Below are 18,032 nucleotides of genomic sequence, written 5' to 3' on the forward strand. Positions count from 1 at the left end.
CAGACGCTTAATGACTGAGCCACCCAGGCGCCCGGTATTCAATTTTTTATTCAATTTTTTAATGTGATCCCTTCGATCAGGCCACTTCCAGAAATCCATCCTACAGAAATATTTGAACATGTGCACAGAGATAGAAGCCTAAAGATGCTTCTAAAGATTTGGGGGAGGGGGGGATGGGATTAGTGGAAAAAAAAAAAAAAAACACGGAAATTTTCCGTATGTCAGTCAGAAGGAAGATGAGGTTTGAAGAAGGCCTGACGATCGGCCTTTAAAATGAGTAAGAAAATCTACAGGTACTTGCATGAAAAAATTGCCAACAGTGTTAAATGGTAAAAAGTACTGAATGCAAATCACATAGTGCATAATTAGACATATGTGTATCATAGACATATACGTACGCATGAAGAGGGGCAGATATGGCATGGAGAGACTTCCGCTTTTTAATCCTAAATACCAACATTGTTTCAGTGAAGAAAAAAGGAGAAAAAAAGAACAGTCTGGAAAAAGACACATCAAAACTGGTGAGTGTACCTTAGGGAACAATGGAGGGATCAGAGTGGAAAAAATGTTTTACTTTCCATTCTCTGTAAACTGTGAAAAACAAACATGCAAGTATTACGCAATTTTGTGAAAATAAAACTTTTAATATAAATAACATAAAAATACTTTTCAATGACAATGGGTTTACAATTTTTACAAACAACATAGGTTTACAATCTTCAAAGGCACAATAAGAAACAAAACAGGATGATCTATGTGTGTCACCTGGTACTTTTCCAGTTCTCCTTCCTTTACAACGTGATTAGGAACTACTGCACAAGAACTCCTCCCTCCTTTATGGAATATTACCTTCCAGACCCAGAGCTCAAAGCACCGGAACGCGGGAGTGCCGGGGAGAACGCCCCCTCCCCGAGCGGGATCGCAGGGGTGGGTGCCTCTTCCTCCGGGCCCTAGGACGTGCAACAGCAGCCTATACGAACCGTCCGAGCTCCCCCGAGCAACTCACTTGGCAAACCCGATCGTCAGCCACGCTCGAGTCCTCCACCGTGCACCGCACCCGGACGGCAGAAAGGTGCCAGGTGAAGGCGAGGTCGCGAGCCGGAACCAGGCGACCGGGACTGCCACATGGCCGCCGCGCACGCCGCGTAGACACAAGCCGAGGCGCGCACCGGGAAGGGCACAAAGGCTGGCCGTGCGACATAAGGTGCAGAGGACGGGAGGCGAGCGGCCACGGCGGGGCACTCACCAGAGGGTGGACAGAAGGCACGGGCAAGGGCCACCGCCCGGCCTCTTCCGCCCCGGACCCCCTGTCCGCACCCTCCCTCCCACCCCGCTTGGGCCCGCACGCCCTGACGCACGTCCGCCCACGAGCGCTCCCTCCATTTTGTCCCCAGTCTCCTTCGGGCGAGCGGGGCGGCGCTATTTTTAAAGCCGCTAAGTCATGGACCGAAAAGGGGAGGCGGCGAGGCGGGCGCGGGACCACGAAGTGCACGGGGCTGGCGCTCGGGGTTACTCGGCTGCCGGCGCCGGGTGGAGCTGCAGGAGGCACCCAGGGCTCGTCCTGCGGCCGGAAGGACAAAGGGCGCGCAGGGGCCGCGAGGGAGCGCAGGCCAACTTCCGGGAGGGTGGGCCAGAGCTCGGGGCGGGCTAGGCCGCCGACCCGGCTGCGGGGCCCGCGCGCAGGACAAAGCGGCGGCGGCGCGCCCGCTCCCCCCGCCACGGCCGCGGTCGCGGCCCCGCCCCGTGCGCGCGCCCGGCGTTCAGGCACGCGGGCGCGAGCCCGCGGTCGACGGTTAGAAATGGCGGTTGGGGCGGAAGGAGGGGGCTGGGGCGGGAAACGGCGCAGGCTCGAGGCGCCAGGGCGCTGTCCCGCCCCCGCCCCGTCGAGGGTCCTGGTGCGGGGTGTTTCACGAGCCGTCTTCCTCTTTCTGCCCCGGCCCCCCGAGCTGCGGATAGCCCGTTGTGGAGGCGTCAAAGCCGTTAGTTTGAACAAAGGAGATGGCCCCGCAGCCCAGGCTACGGCCCAGCCCGGCCACTGCGGAGACGCAGAAACGTTCCCTAAAATGGCGGCCGGCGCGCGGGGGCGGGGCTGGCGGGGCTTCCGCTCGCGGCGCGGGCGGGGCGGGGCCGCAGGCACCCATCAGAGCCCATGGCCGCTGCGCCGGAGCCCGGCGAGCCCGCCAAGGGGAAGGTAACGGGGCGGTGGGGCGCTCGGGCCGGGGGCGGGCGGCGGGCTGCAGACCTCGGGCCGAGGCCGCGTCCCTGGCTTCTCCGGCGTCGCGGGCTCCAGGCAGTTCCCGTCCCCCAGCCCCGACACGCTTTAGGTCCCTCGCCGGGACTAGGGGGAGGAGGGGACTGAAGCCCCGGGCAGGAGAGCTGTGCGCTGAAGGGCTGGTGCCGGTGAAGCGTGGTCTCCGAGCTCCCCGAGGACAGGCTGATGTGGTATCCTTGTCAGCACTTAACAACCGAGGGACGCAGAAGTGCTGCCGAGCGGTGAAAACGTGGTTCGGTTCGGGGAGTGCATATCCAGAGCGGGAGGAGCGGATGTAAAGGCCGAGGTTTTTCCCTTTCGTGTGCGCTAATCTGTAAACCGCACCATTTCACCTCTGCGTAAGATCCAGTCGTCACAGCCCGTTGCTCCCGGATAAAACCCGAATTCCTTGGCCTGGACGATAAAGCCTTTCACCTAGCCCCTGTCAGCCTGTGTCCGGCTCTTCTACTCTGTAGAGGCTCTGGAGACGGTGGGCAACGAAGGGAGGGCGGTTTCTCCTAGGGGCCCCCTGACTCCCCAGAGCAGACTGAAATGCACCTGTTCCCTCTCCTCCCCGGCGCCTTCTACAGCTGCATCATTCCAGCAAGTTCCCGATTTCTGTCTTCTGCCCCTTGGGCTCCTTAAGGGAACCCAATTTATAACCTCAGTGCTGAACAAGTAACAGATGTTCAGAAAATAGAAGAAAACAGTTTTCAGTAGTAACCTTATAGAGATATTAACATTGATTGGATCAGTGATGAACATCCAACTATTTACTCAAGACCCACTGTGTGCCGGAATGCTCCTAATACACAGTTTTAGGATATGCTCTGTTCAGCTTGGAAATTTTCCTACTCATTCAGAGTTACTGCTTCTCAGAGGACTTTTCCACTTAAATTTGGCCAAGATCAAATGGTTAATATGAACAAATACTGGATAGGTTATCTTCAGATTTAGTATCAAAACACATTGTGTCAGTTCCGACACTTATTGGTGCCTTTTGTTTTTAATGACTCATATACTACTTGGAATATGCTTAATGTAACCAAGCGTACCCTTATCTTAAAATTGTCTATTTCAAGAGGCACCATAACTATATAAACACGGGGAGGTTAAACGGGGCTTTTATCTCTCTTGTATCTGATTGTCAACTTTGATAGGAGATAACTGCCGTCATTTAAGGGTCAGAAGTATGGTTTAGCCGTTGAAAATTTTTAAAAAATCGAATCAAAGAATAATATTGACTTATTTAATTGGTCCATCATGAGTAAAACAAAATACTGTAGTTGGTGAAATGGATAGGTACAAGCCCTAAAACTGAGCGCTACCAGATTGGCGAGGTTAAAAAACAAAACAAAAAAACTTGTAAACAAACTGCTCATGAAATACTAGTATATATCAAAGCTCACCAAGGAGATTATAAAATTTATATAACATAAGCTATCACTGAATTAGTAGCCCAGGGTAATGTCAGAAAAGGAAGCCTGCAGTTTTTAAAGAATTTTTCAGTGATCATTCCGGTGCAAACCAGGGATTATTAGCATCAGCAAACCTAAGGTAAAAATGGAAGTTATCAAGCTGATAGAACTAACCCTTAAAAACTCTTTGCTCCCACTCTGCTCTCCAGGAAACTTTAAAATATGAAATTTGGTACATGCCTACCAGGAAAGTGCTGTAGGTAAATTTTACATTTATTAATAAATCCATTCAAAAAAGTAGAGTATCTACTGAGTATGAGGCACTAAACTAGGAGCTAAAGATATAGCCTTGATCAAAACAGGCAAAATATTCCTTGTGGAACTCACATTCTACTGCGGGAATCAAACAGGAAATGAGAATTTCATTTACTGAGCCAACCAGGCAGAGATCCTGGAGAAAGGCAGATGTGCTAGGTGGTAACCATCAACCAACTTGCCAGAGGAGAAACCAGTGTTCCTAGACTAGAGGACAAGAGAAAAAGGAATACGAAAGGAGGGTGGGTGCCAGGTTGTGCAGGGCCTTCCCAACAGTTGTAAGGCATGGAGGGTTTTCAAAGGACAATGATCTAGTTATCTGAGTGGAATCAAGAGCTTTTAAGATCCTATGAGAGGGAAAAAAAAAAAAAAAAAGATCCTATGAGAGATGATGGTAGCCTGGGAGTAGCAGCAGCGAAGTGAGAAGTGTTTTAGTTCAAGATGTATTTGGTTTAGGTGTATCCCAGACTTGCTGATGCACTGGACATGGGTTTGATGAAGAAATCAAGGATGACTCCTAAGTTTTTGGTCTGCAAATTGGTTGAGTAGTGATGCCTGAAAAATAATTCTAATCAAGGCGCTTTTTTGACGTACAAAAGGTGTCGCTAGACTGATGAATTAGGAGACAAAAGCTTGGGAGAGGTTAGGTGTGATTTGCAAATTTGGGAGGCATCATCATGTAAATGGCATTTAATTGAAAGCCTACATTTCTGAGTGGGCAAGGGTAACTCTTCAACCTGAGAGGTCATCAGAGGAGGGAACAGCTGCAAAACTGCCAGGAATGGCCAGTGAGGTGGAAAACCAGGCAGCCTCGTCCTCTTTGAAGCCAAGAAAATGTTTCAAAAACATGATTATCTGTGCCATGTGTGCTAATGGAAAGTATGGTGGATTTTACAGTGTCTCGACCAAGCTGCTGCAGTGGTGTAGGGATGAATGCTCTTTGAAGGGACTTCAACGAAGGAGAGGCTTGTAACATGTAGGTTAACTTTAGTTTTGTAGTTTAAGGGAGCAGAGAAGTGGGATAGTGGCTTAGGAGGTTTGTGGAGGGAAGGAGTGTTAAGCGAGGAGTAGTTTTGTTTTTGTTTATACTGGAGAGGAAAAATAATAGTGCAAATGAGGAAAGGAGTAACTAGAAACAAACTCCTCCAGGGGAATCAACTGCAGTTAGGACTAGGTTTAAATAGGAAGAGCTGAGGGCGCCTGGGTGGCTCAATCAGTTCAGCATCTGCCTTCAGCTCAGATCATGAACCCAGGATTCTGGGATCGAGCCCCGTGTCGGGCTCCCTGCTGCTCCTCCCTCTGCCCGCCGCGTGCTCGCTCGGTCAAATAAAATTTTTAAAAAATAAATAGGAAGAGGGCCAAGGGCACCTGGGTGGCTCAGTCGTGTAAGCGTCTGCCTTCAGCTTAGGTCATGATCTCGGGGTCCTGGGATCGAGCCCCGCACTGGGCTCCCCGCTTAGTGGAGTCTTCTCTCCCCCGCCTCCACTCATGCTCTCTCTCAAATAAAATCTTAAAAAAAAAAGGGGGGGGGGGGCCAGTTGGCCCTGTGCACCAAGAGCAAAGACTATGAACACTAATGCAGAGACGTTTGGCAGTGGGAAATGGGGTGGCTCTAAATCAGTCTATTTTCTTAAATTATTAAACTGGTATTCCAGCTTAGAAATCTTTTGAGCATCTTAGTTTAATCAGGGTGAGCTGGAACAGCTGCCTTTCTAAATCTAAGCTTAAAAATTTCATGGGTTGCCTGGCTGACTCAGTTGGCAGAGCATGGGTCTTGATCTTGGGGTTGTGAGTTTGAGCCCCATGTTGGGGGTAGTTTACATTTTTAAAAAATCTTAATTTTTAGTCAACAAGTCTAAAATTTCCTTAGTGTAAGCCTTAAGCTTGTTAATGGCAGAAGTTAAACATAAGGTTGCAGATTACGTAGGGAATAAAAATGAAATGTTTGAACGTCATAAATGGAAGTACTTAAAAGGGATTTATGGCTTGAACTCTTACTAATTTCTGAGAGTCTTACAATTCAGTGTACTTTCTAAAAGTATTATATGTGCTTAAGACTAGTTCTTCGTTAGTTTTCCTGTACTTGCTTTTAAGTAATCTGTAAACTCCCAACTTTACCAGGAGGCTGAGAATTCTCTACTAGTGAAGGGAAGAGTATGCTCTTAGTCGGTGCATTCCTACTGTTTTTTTTAAGATTTTGAGACAGACAGCATAAGAGAGTCAGGGGGAGAAGTAGGCTCCCCGCTGAGCAGAACCCGATGTGGGATTTTTTTTTTTTTTTTAAAGATTTTACTTATTTATTCATGAGAGAGAGGCAGAGGGAGAAGCAGGGTCCCAAGGAGCAGAGAGCCCGATGCGGGACTCGATCCCAGGACCCTGGGATCATGACCTGAGCCAAAGGCAGACGCTTAACCATCTGAGCCACCCAGGCGCCCCGATGTGGGATTTGATCCCAGAACCCTGGGACCATGACCTGAGCCGAAGGCAGTTGCTTAACCAACTGAGCTACCCAGGCGCCTCCCACCCCGTCTTGATACGAATTGCAGATACACGGTCATGTACTTAGTCCTGCCCCCCCAACCCCAGATGTGTGACCTTTGGAAAATGTCTCCCCGGAGCCCTGGTTTTCTCATTTATGAACAAACCAAAGGGTTAAGTGACAGTGGAAAGAACAGGTTTTGGGGGTTCCGGCTAACCTGCACTTGCTCAGAGGTGTTCTCACATGAGAGGCTGAGGGTGGAGAACAAGGGATGTAATGGGTCTGGCACGAACAGCCTCCCCCCCCGCCCCGCCACCTCTAAATTAGGAAATTGTTTAATTAGACCAGTGTTGGTTTCTCAACTTCAGCACTGCTGACACAAGACCAGTTTTGTTGGATGTGGTGCTGATAAATGTAATGGAGAATGTTTGGTAGCAGCATCCTTGGCCTGTATCCACATGTTGGGTTTTAAAAGGTTCCGTTTTAAAAAGCGTATGTAACTTCTGTTAAGGCATTTTTTTTTTTTAAAGGTTTTATTTATTTGACAGAGAGAGAGACAGCGAGAGAGGGAACACAAGCAGGGGGAGTGGCAGAGGGAGAGGCAGGCTTCCCGCGGAGCAGGGAGCCTGATGTGGGGCTCGATCCCAGGACCCTGGGATCATGACCTGAGCCGAAGGCAGACGCTTAACGACTGAGCCACCCAGGCGCCCCAAGGCATTTTTTTTTTTTTAATAAGCGATTTTTTTTTTTTAAGATTTTAGAGCGCACAGGATTAAGGGGCAGAGGGAGGGAGGATCTCAAGCGGACTGCCTTCTCGGCCACAGAGCCTGACTTGGGGCTCCAGCACAGGACCCTGAGATGACAGAAGAGTCAGACGCTTAACCTACTATGCTCCCCCAGACACCCCACAATAAGCTGATTATTTTTTAACACCTTTAAAAAACTAAATTTAAAGATTCTGACTGGGGGGGAGGGACAGGTAGACTCCATGCTGAGCACAGAGCTGGAGATCCTGAGATCACGACCTGAGCCAAAAATGGAGGCTTAGCCAACTGAGCCACCCAGGCACCCCAAACATTTTAAGATTTTATTTGACAGAGACACAGCGAGAGAGGGAACACAGGGGGAGTGGGAAAGGGAGAAGAAGCAGGCTTCCCACTGAGCAGGGAGCCCAATGCAGGGCTCGATCCCAGGACCCTGGGATCATGACCCGAGCCGAAGGCAGACACTCAACGACTAAGCCACCCAGGCGCCCCAAAACATTTTTCTAAACAGTATCTAAAACCTGTTTCCTCAATCTGATAGATATCTGATTTCTAAATGTAGATCCCCATGGCCCATCCCAGACCCGAGTCAGAATCTGAGGGGGTAGATTTGAAAACCTCCAAACTGAGAAAGATGATCTCCTAGCTGACTTGAGCAGCACTGTTTATTTGGCAAGTATATTTTCTTTGTAAAGAACTGAGGTTAATAGCATTTTGTCCAAGTGCCCCACAAATGTCTGCAGATTCGGGGATATCCTGGAGTCACACTAGGACTCCGTTATGGAAGGGAATCCACACGAAAAAGCCATGGTGTGAGGTGTGCGGTGGCCAGCCCAATAGTTCCTTATTCTACTTAATGACCCCCTGCCCAAAAGTGAAAGCCATCAGGACTGCCTACCCTGCGGTGGAGGTGTTGCTCTCACTTGCTTCTAAGACCTCAAATGGGCACTAGTCATCACCTCCAGCCTTCCCCTAGGAAAGTAGGCTGCTCTGAAGGTGGGTGCATTAGCCCTGGACTGGAATGTGGAGTCCAGCTGTCCACTGAGTGGCTCACAACCCTCCCGCCTGCCAGGACTATGTTCAGCTTGGCTTTTGAGCTGTTTCTTGCCTAGAAGCATAATTAAATCCCCGTTACTAAGATTTGTGAAGAGCTTTTATAGCTATATCCACCAAGTAATGTTAAGGATGGGGGGGCGGGGAGGGGAACAAGGAAGAGACAAAAGTTAAAAAAAAAAAAAAAAGGGATAGAATAATCAAGAGAATACAATCTTTGCTTTATTGTGGACCAAATCACACTTTGTCTTTTCCGGCAGCAGTTTGAGCCAAAGAATACTAACACAAATACAATCAGGAACACCCTTCTTAATACCCATCACTGGGCTAACCAGTCCCCCCTCCAATCTCCCCCTTTACTTTCTAAGTGTCCCCTCATCCTACACAATCCTCCCGTTATAGCAAGGTTGCCTTCACGCTATATTACTATTCATTGAAACCTTTAAATGGACAAGTTGGCTTCCTTTTTAAAAAGCTACATTACTGAAAACTTGCATTTAATCAAGTTTTAAGAAAGTCTAAGTTTTCTAAGTCCTTTATTAATAGGAATGCCAGTGAAACAAGTGTGACTATAAAAAAATGTGTCCTGTCCTCCCAGACCCCTAAAACAGAGTTCCATTTGACATTCACATTACAACATGTGAAGCTTAAGCTGGCAGTACCTTTTTTTAAAATCAGGAAAATCAAGTCCATGAGTCCCATGAAGACTTCAGTGAAAGAATGTAAGCATCATTCGTTTTAGCACTTGAAGGAATTTAAATTACCACCTAGCCCAATGCCTTTTCATTACAGATGGAGGGCTACGGAAATTTAAAAAATACATATATCCTACAAGTGATCCCAGTTAGTGGCAGAGCAGAGACAAAAACCCAACTCTGGATTTCCAGCTTTTCCCGTCACACCTACCCTCCCCCCCAGGTGTAGCTGCCATGTATCAACAAAGAATCAAATCAAGTGCAATTTCTTATCACAGTTAAGGAAACAGACCAGAAGAGAGATTGCACACATTTTTAATACCAATAAAATCTGAAGTCAAACTCTATACTATTACAAGCAAACATGGTTAGAATAGTTCTTTTCCCCTTCTATGCTTCCCAAATTGGAAGAACTGTGGTGCTTAATTTCAGTGATAGCCAGATTCCAAGATCATTTCATACAGATGTTTAAAGGGCTCATAAAATGGCATATGCTGTTACTCCCAGACCAATTAGAAAATTGCAGTATTAACACCATAATTTAATTGGTTTAGGTTTAAACTGCCCTGCTGTTATGGGGTTTTCTGGTCAGAGTCTCAAGGTTTCCCATTTAGATACAGATTGTAGGCCAAAGCCAGATGACCAAAGATGGTAAACAGATTCATGGCTACCACCTAGCACATACTCTAATCTTTGCCACACCACCCTGAAATTAAATATTTCCTTATTCTTTTCATTTTATCCTAGCCCTTTAAGCTCCTAGGAATTTTAGATGTTGAAAACATTCCCTGTGCACGGGATTCGATATTGTATGGTTCATTAGGATCTGTTGTGGCTGGCCTTGGACATTTTTTGCTAACTAGTGAGTATCTGTTTTTCTCTATGTATGATGAACATTTTCTAAATGGACTAATACGTAATGTAGAATTACAGTGGTTATGCTTTTTGACAGGTAGGATTAGAAGATCATGTGATGTTGGAGTAGGAGGATTTATCCTGGTGACTTTAGGATGCTGGTACGTGTGTACTAATTCAAGAAGTTCCAGGATCATGATAGATTGATGTATTTCAAACACATGCTCTTTTCACGCAATCACTCTCCCACCACCTGCCCCCCCCAACCATGAGGAAGAAACCTCTTTTAAGTATGTCTATGCAGACACATTGTATACCATTTGTCAAATGAGCAGATGAATGCATGGAATTTCATCAATACCAAGTTATGACTTCTACTTTATTTAGGAAGGCCTCAACCCTGATGCTCTTTCTTGCTTGTTGATGTCACATCTGAAAAGGCTTTTAAGAATGTGTTCACAACTAACAAAACACATGCATGAATCTCCTGTGTTTTCTTGAGCAAAATAAAGCCAGAGTCAGGAGTACACAGTATATATATGGTTCCACTGGATGAGGTTCTACAAGTAAAACTAAGCTAGAGGTGATTAAAAGCCTCATTTTATGTAAAACCTACCAAATAATTAGGTATTTCTGACACCAAACCACCCCAAAATAGCACTCCAAATTAGAAGGGTTGTATTCTCAAAAAATCTTGGGGTAGTCATCTATAAGCATCTTAAATTTTGTTACTACAAATTTCAAACTGGCTTCTAGAGGAAATTTATATTAAAAATCACTCATTTGTGTTCTTTTTTTATAAGGTTCCATTGTAGGTATAATTATGCGAAGCTAAGAATCCAGGAAAGAACTGCCAGAGATGGAATTAAAAATAAGATTTTGTATGAAAGTACCCACCTTGACCCTGAAAGAAAACAAAGCCCCAGCAAGAACAGCAGCTGAGCGGAATCGAGCTTGAGGATACAACTCTGTGGAGTCAGTGTGAATAAAATGGAGGGCAACTCTATTAAACCTCGTATGTACCATTAGACTTTCAATCAAGTAAATAAAAGATGTGTTGGTTGTAGTTTTTTTTTTTTTTTTAAACACTTGTATGAATGCCCACAAGCTTATTCTGGTCCTTGACCTACTGCCAGCAAAGCATCTGGTGCCTTGTCAGACTCAGTGCTTCTGAGAAGAGTGTAAATAATGGCATTTCAAGAAACAATCTCTCAGCTGGATTTTCAAACTCACCTTAAAAACAAAAATCACAATTGTATTACTGCACCCTGTTAAAAATGAGGCAATACTTCCTGATTTCTAAAGTCAGTGCTATTTTAAGACATAACACTAATAGATTTTTTGACTTTGCAAATTGCTGTTCTTAAAAATGTCCTCACCACTTGACCCTATTCTTCCATTTCTTACAACAGGTAGGTGATCTACCCGAAAGTAAAGCTTGTTTTTAAATGCTCTGAATTTCTTTGGATGTATGCAGTGTTTTAATTTTTTTAAATGGAATTTAAATAGACACATGGTATATATAAGTATTTTCAGAACTTGTTTGACAGGATCACACACATACTACATTAATAATGTAAGTCTGTCATTTATAATTCAATCCGCTGCCGTTAAAAGAGGCAAACAAGGCACCCAACCAAACCCATAGCATTTATTCATTCAGGAAAAACACCCTCCCCTTTCCAAAGCAATGAATTTTTTTTTGTTTTAATGTCAACATTACTTCCTAAGAAAAAAATATACCACAAAACACAAGCTACAGGTGTTCCTGGTTTTGAAATGATAATGAAAAAAGACCACCAGACAGGATTCCGGCATTATTAATGCTCCTATTACTTATCATGGTCAGCCAGAGAAGGTGAAGCTATCCTCAAGTTTTATTGTGTTCTCTTACGACTTTTCAAGGGGTAAGTGGGGAGTGCATGCTCAGTCCCGTTTTCCCTCCCAGGCCCGCCTTTCCTGTGGCTGTCCTTACGAGGGGCACGGCGCACGGGCTGTCGCTGTCAAGCACATGCCCCGAGACATTTCTATGGATCCTCATCATCTAGTAGCCACCAAAGGTAGGACTTGGACAGTAATCAGGAAAGGTTGTTAGAAAAGAAAAGGCAGTTTCCAAGACCATACCATCTGTATACTCCACTGACACAGTCAGAGTTGAATCCAGTCTATGTTACTCAAATTGACCAGTACTTGTATTTTAAGAGGCAACGCCATATCTGTAAGAGTACGGGGGAATCTGAGGAGTACTCCTCAAACCTGATCTTTAACAAGCTGTTTGTGCAGGCCACTTAGGTTCTCAGCTTCAGTTTACAAATGGATGCAAAGTATAAAATTGGGCAATTGGATTAAGTTAACTGAATTCCCGCCTAGCTCTCCCATACTATGATTACATCTTACCCTGAGTAAGAGAAACCTCTCTCTCGGCTGGCAAAAATTTCCAAGGCCTTCACCAATAACAAGGTTAGTTCATTTTCACAGCAGAATGACTGCATAAATTGGAGACCTGGATAAAAACAAAGTGGTGACATACTTACTTGGATAACTTTTAAAATATCATTTAGTAAGTTTATGTGGTTATTAATACCTATTTTCTTCCCCAACTATTAAGAGGTCACAAAATGCGCTAACAGATTACTGGGCTATAGAACACACTTCAGGTCCCTAGGCCAGTGTTGCTGGACACCTCCCAGAAAGCCCCCGAACAGATCTTCATACCTCCACTCGTAGCCTCCAACCTATTTCCACTCCGCCACCCAACTCCAAGCTCAAACTGTGTGAACTCTGTGCCCATCCCCTCTGCCATGCACCCCCAGCCTCTGCTCAAACTCTCCCATTCCACTTAACAGTGCCTTCCTCCTGCTGCTTCTCCCAGTCCCTGCTCCTGCTCACTAGCCTCTGGGAAGGAGGATCACTTTCTCATTTAGGTTCTCGTGCTACTAGCTGGCATCTTCACTGGTCACGGACTTGTGCTCCAAGTGGAGCCTAAGTTTCTCATCAAGAACTCTTCATGTTTTAAAGCTTTACATTCCCAGCCAAGTGTCTGGCATGAAACCGTCCATGCATGTTTGCTGAACTGTATTACTAAATGTTCACTAGCAAGGAGACAGAGTCTAGGTTCCCCTCATCCAAACATGCTTTCCACATCACAGACCGCAAGAGTAACCTACCTTCCGTGCCCACTTGGGAGCCTCCAGCTGCACTGCTTCTTTCATTGTTCCATTAATTCCAAAACTTCACACTAGGTGATATAGCAGTAGATACCAGCTAAATAGCTGATTAAAATAGAATTGTGGTCATTAGTAGTTTTAAAACTTGTTGTGGCTTTATCTATCATACTTTGTTAAATCTTTCTAGTGCTCTATGCATTTCCCCCTTCCCTCACCCCTCCCTTTTTTTCCTTGACTACTTGGCTTTTCTATCACAGTAAAAGGACCTCAGGGAATTTAAAATTAACTAAAGCTTTTCTTTGGACTTGTGATTTATAATGACCGAGTTTGGCAACAAAAAATTTTAACTATTCCTAATACCATCATTTGATTCGCAAGCATCTTTTTAGTCTACGTACCTCTACTCCATCGCTGGTTTCCCTTTGCTTCGATTATATAATGCGAGGAGGTCTATATAATAAATTCAGGATTCCTGTTTATGCACTTTTCAGCAAAGAGCTAGGGATCAAATAGGGTTTGAATCCTTCTATTCCTAGATAAAAATCTGTAGTGGATGGGGGTCAAGGCACCCCTTTAAAATTCATGTTAATATATATATATATGTGTACTTTACTTGGGTAAACAAAATCTTAAGTAGAAAAGTTAAAGCCATTGCTAGAATTGATTTTTAATGGTCCTCTAGAATATTTTTTGGAATCATCTTAATAGGGTCCAGTGGTCATTCAATTAGGACAACATACCAATATCCTCTACCACCCAAATACTGGCATCTTACACAGCTTATTTTATGCAATAAGCTCCATCTTTTTCTATTAAAATAGTAAGCTTTAGGGACAAAAACTACAAAGGTCTTAAAAAAAGTGTTACATTTTGAAGCTTGTAACATGAGCACTACAGATTGTGTTGCAAGTAGTTTTCAACAACTACATTTGCCTTTCTCTTCAGTTTTCTAGAATGCAGATGATTTCCCCAAGTATTTCTATCTTGACAAAACTACCAGAGACATTATAAGCAGGTACGAATATAGAAAGGCTTCTACGTTCCTTTAGAAGTTTAGATCAAGTTAACAAAATCTGTTAAACCACCTTAGATGGCCTGTCCTTAGGAAATCAAAGTAATCTGCAAACACTGGTTTCTTAATGGATCGGTTTCCCTAGAAATGTTTCTTCCCTTTAGACTGTGAGGACAAGTCACAGGAAATGAAACCTATGCTTTGCCATCTGAATTCAAAGTTTACTTTTGAAACGATGTTCTTCTAGTTTTAACATTTTTTTTTTCCCTCAAATGAACAAAATAGTTATGATTTTTTACCTTTTGGTCTGAAACCGAGCTGTCTGCTCTTTCAGAAGCCACTGGATTTTTAGCTGACACAGAACTGTATTCAAATCCTGACAGCTACATTTCAAATCAGTATAGCACCCAGGTAGGTCCTCTCATTTCACCAAGATACATTATTCTGGAGTATGTGGTGGGAAGAATAGATTACCTCTAAGCTTCTTACCAAGTCTTTAAATGACTTCAGGGCAATGAGAAATTACATGCTCTGGAGGCACAATCAGAGGTCACACTGAGCCCTTCCTTCTGTCTTTACAATTTAAATTTACTTCCTATAGTTGATTTTTTGGTAATGGAATCCTATCTCCTAATTGTCCAAAAGGCTCTCAATCTAGTTTCCAAGTGTTTATAAGCTAGTAAGAAGTATTTGTGCATTTTGCATAGACACAGAAGGCTGGGAAAAACAAGGACATAAGTATCTAAGATTCATTTTTCTGCATTAAAGTATTTAAAGTATTTAAACTCTGCAAGTGAGAAGTATTAAAATGAGGATCTCACAAAAAGTTAAAACAAGGAATTTGAACCATTAGAACCTTACAAGGATTCGGCTCCATTTGCATAGTCTTAAACCTAGGCATAGAGAACCGCCAACTGCTTAACGTTACACCAACTATTTCACATTTCAGGTATGCAAAGGAAAGTTAGAAAACCTTTTTTTCCTGTTTATACAATCTACCCAATCTGGATTACCACTTATTTCCTTTTCCCATCCTTTTAAAATAAGGGAGTTCTAATTAAGGTGATCCTGGAAGCCCAATATAACAAGTGTTTTAAATGTACAAGCAGCAATTAATTTGGAATACCTATTGGAATCACTGGAACACATTTAGTTGGGCCCTTTTACTCTTCCACACAGCACATTCACATGGACAGACTAAGGAAAAGGAGATGAAATTTAAATCAGCATTTTTTTTTTTGCTTTATTACTTTAAAAATATATATATTAAGTTGGAACCTTTTACTGTACTTGACCACAATGCTCCCACTCCCTTAACTACAGACAACAGAAAGTATACCTTCTATTAATAGCTACCTGTTACTTGCCATTCAATAAACCCCAACCATTCTTCAGAAGTATGGATTTTACCTCACCTTCTCTCTGCATGCCCTAATTCTTCAAAGCTTTTACGTCACAGGTTAGCGGACTATACTGGTCATCTCATTGTTCTTGGCTTTTGTTTCTTAATTTTTTCGCGGATGCGAATTTGTGGATCTGCTTCTCAAGTGCTTGACAAGTACAGAATATTTTACTATACAAAACTGACTTTACTTCCTCTAAGATCATGAACTGTTACAGAAATGGCAGGAAAGCACATGCCATCAGCCACAGCTCCGTGTTTAGTACACAGGTCGGCTCTCTAGCCTCTAATCCCTGCAAAACCGCCAGCAGCGCAGGCCGAGCTACACCACAGGTGCGCAACGCACTCGGTTACGGGGCAGCAAATAGTCCACTTTTCCGTGAAGACATTGCTCTATTTACCTAGACGGTATTATCGCAACACCTTTGACTATAGAATATTGTTTCTCATACCCAAAGATCCAGCTTTGTCTAAAAGCAAAACCCCTGTTCCTTGTCAAGATGCAAGTATATGTTGAATCCTGGCATGAGAAGGGAGAAAACAATTGTAATATTCCCAGGCAATAACTAAGTAAATACAAATTTAAGCACATAGTTAAGGTCCTTGTCTCAATACCTAACCAGTGATTACTGATGTGCTGGCCTAGCAGTTTATCCATTTGTCCCTTACAAATACTGATCTACAATCACAACTAAAATTCCCCAGTTATCTACATCATGCCAAAAACCTGTCCTTCAGCTTTCCACATGGACAGCACATCCCCAACGTAACCTCATGAGATACACAGGTGTCACATTTTAAAAGTAATTCTAGGTTAACATTATGAATGGTAATATTTTACAATCTACTAAGCCTTACAGACTAAATTAAGTTCCTTAGGCAACCTAATTAAATATATTCAATCACCTATATTTTTAGTCAACTGGTTAGGATGGGACAGTACATCCTTACTTCCCACCTATCTAAAGCACTCTTATTTTGGGGGGCTCCAGCTGCCCACGTGTTGAAATCAACAAAGTGTGACCACCAAATAAAATAGCATGTTTTTAGCAAAACATAGTAAAAATATACTATTAAGGTAGGTTATTTCAACTATTCCAACTTCACATATACAAAAACTTTGGAATGTTAAGATATTGGAGATCCTGGATTTTCTTTTTGTCCTACCCCACACTCTCAAGAGATACATACTGTATCCATCAGCACACTTTTAGGTCACTTCCAAAATAATTCTGAAGGGTTTATTTTAAATATCAAGGTTAGTAAATTAGTAGAGAAGCAGCTGGACAACAGTAGGGCTAAAAAGAAGATTCAAATCTAAAAATTATCCCAACAAAAGGTTCCACATCAAAAGGGCACTGTAGTTTTAAATAAGTTTAGGCAATTAATGATTTGAAGAGACTGGTCTCCATTGACTAATAAATCCAAATTGCTGTTTAGGGAGAGCCAATGCAGGTAACCCTAACTTAATATCCTTTAAGGCTTTTGCGTAACTACTGCAACCTATTGCCAAGGCCGGAACGCTACGTACCCTTGCTTTTACCATTACTAAAAACATTCAAACTGAAACCAAGTTTCTCTCAGAGCCCCAGAAACATGAACAAAGTTTAGATTCAAACCATTTAAAAAAATTTAGGAGAAAATGGCTTTACAAAAAATATCGTATTCATCTTTCCACAATATTTCATGGAATATTCTGGGGGGTGGGAGCGGAGAATCATTCTCTGCTACAAGTTCCACCCACTTTTTAAAACACATTTTATAGTTACATGTAAAGAGGGAATTATGGAAACTGTTTTTAAGATGCACATGTATGTTTAATATCAGAAACTAAGACTTGGGCTATAAAACATAGATTTACACCTTCCTCAGTAGCAGCTTATTCTGGTTTCAGCTTTTTAAAAGTATCAGATAAGACTCCCACAGACCTATCATCAGGTCTCTGTATGTGACAAGTCTGTACCACTGCTTAAAAAAGCTATGAAATACTTCATTTTTATTTGTGCAATGGGACTTAAATGATCCTAGGATAAAAAGCCAATTTATATTAACCTCATAGAAAAACAAGTCATTCAACTCGAACTGATGCAAATATTAAATACAGAACATAATCTGTCCATGAATGTAAACTCTCCAGAAGGTGAAAAACATACTTTCCTGGAAAAATTTTAAGTACTTTTGCAAAGAAAACGGTCTTTTAAGAAGCTTCAACACCTCATTAGTGCTCAGGACCTCTAGTTTCATTGTCCTTACCGTTGGACAGGATCTATGCTAGGCAAATGTGAGCTTGTTTTGTGCATTTAATATGGCTTCGTCATTTCAATGTCAGACTGACTTGACTCATGCTTCATTCTAAGATTTCATCTTACTGTGACAGACCTGGGTATCAGGGCCAGAGGTTAGTCCTGGCCTCCTCGGTCCAAGCCAGAGCCCTCTGTCAAAGGCCAGATAGGAGTGACAAGATGTAACCTACCAGCAACAAAGAAAATGTTCTATGGGACAGCATGGGTTACTTCATTTCTATCTTGAAGTGTTTTGCCTTCTTTCCTGGTTAACCTATTCATGCTGTTTTCACCGGACTGTAGCTGACCAATCTGACCCAACACCTGACTCAGGATGGT

At 43.5% G+C, this 18,032-nt stretch overlaps 1 protein-coding gene and 1 long non-coding RNA gene across 5 annotated transcripts; one reads left to right on the top strand and one right to left on the bottom strand.

The window, feature by feature from the left end:
- The first annotated feature begins 1,976 nt into the window (after window positions 1-1,976).
- Window positions 1,977-10,890, top strand: LOC110580219 (cytochrome c oxidase assembly protein COX20, mitochondrial). Of its 4 annotated transcripts, none has more exons than XM_044915960.1 (4): window positions 1,977-2,191; window positions 9,723-9,837; window positions 9,928-9,991; window positions 10,634-10,890. In XM_044915960.1, exons 1-4 carry the CDS (start codon window positions 2,150-2,152, stop codon window positions 10,770-10,772), a joined length of 360 nt encoding a protein of 119 aa, XP_044771895.1. In that variant the 5' UTR covers window positions 1,977-2,149; the 3' UTR covers window positions 10,773-10,890. The 4 variants fall into 4 exon arrangements, with proteins under 4 accessions (XP_044771895.1, XP_044771894.1, XP_044771897.1 ...); XM_044915962.1 differs by having other exon boundaries at window positions 2,095-2,191; window positions 9,932-9,991; window positions 10,634-10,720; XM_044915959.1 differs by having other exon boundaries at window positions 9,723-9,991.
- LOC123325089 lies at window positions 10,101-15,168 on the bottom strand. The gene is made up of 3 exons (XR_006540224.1): window positions 15,136-15,168; window positions 12,998-13,102; window positions 10,101-12,333 (listed from the first exon to the last, which is right to left on the bottom strand). It is a non-coding gene; the product is annotated as an uncharacterized LOC123325089 (long non-coding RNA).
- Between the last annotated feature and the right edge of the window lie 2,864 nt (window positions 15,169-18,032).

Source organism: Neomonachus schauinslandi, chromosome 6 (assembly GCF_002201575.2).
Source record: "Neomonachus schauinslandi chromosome 6, ASM220157v2, whole genome shotgun sequence".
NCBI lineage: Eukaryota > Metazoa > Chordata > Mammalia > Carnivora > Phocidae > Neomonachus > Neomonachus schauinslandi.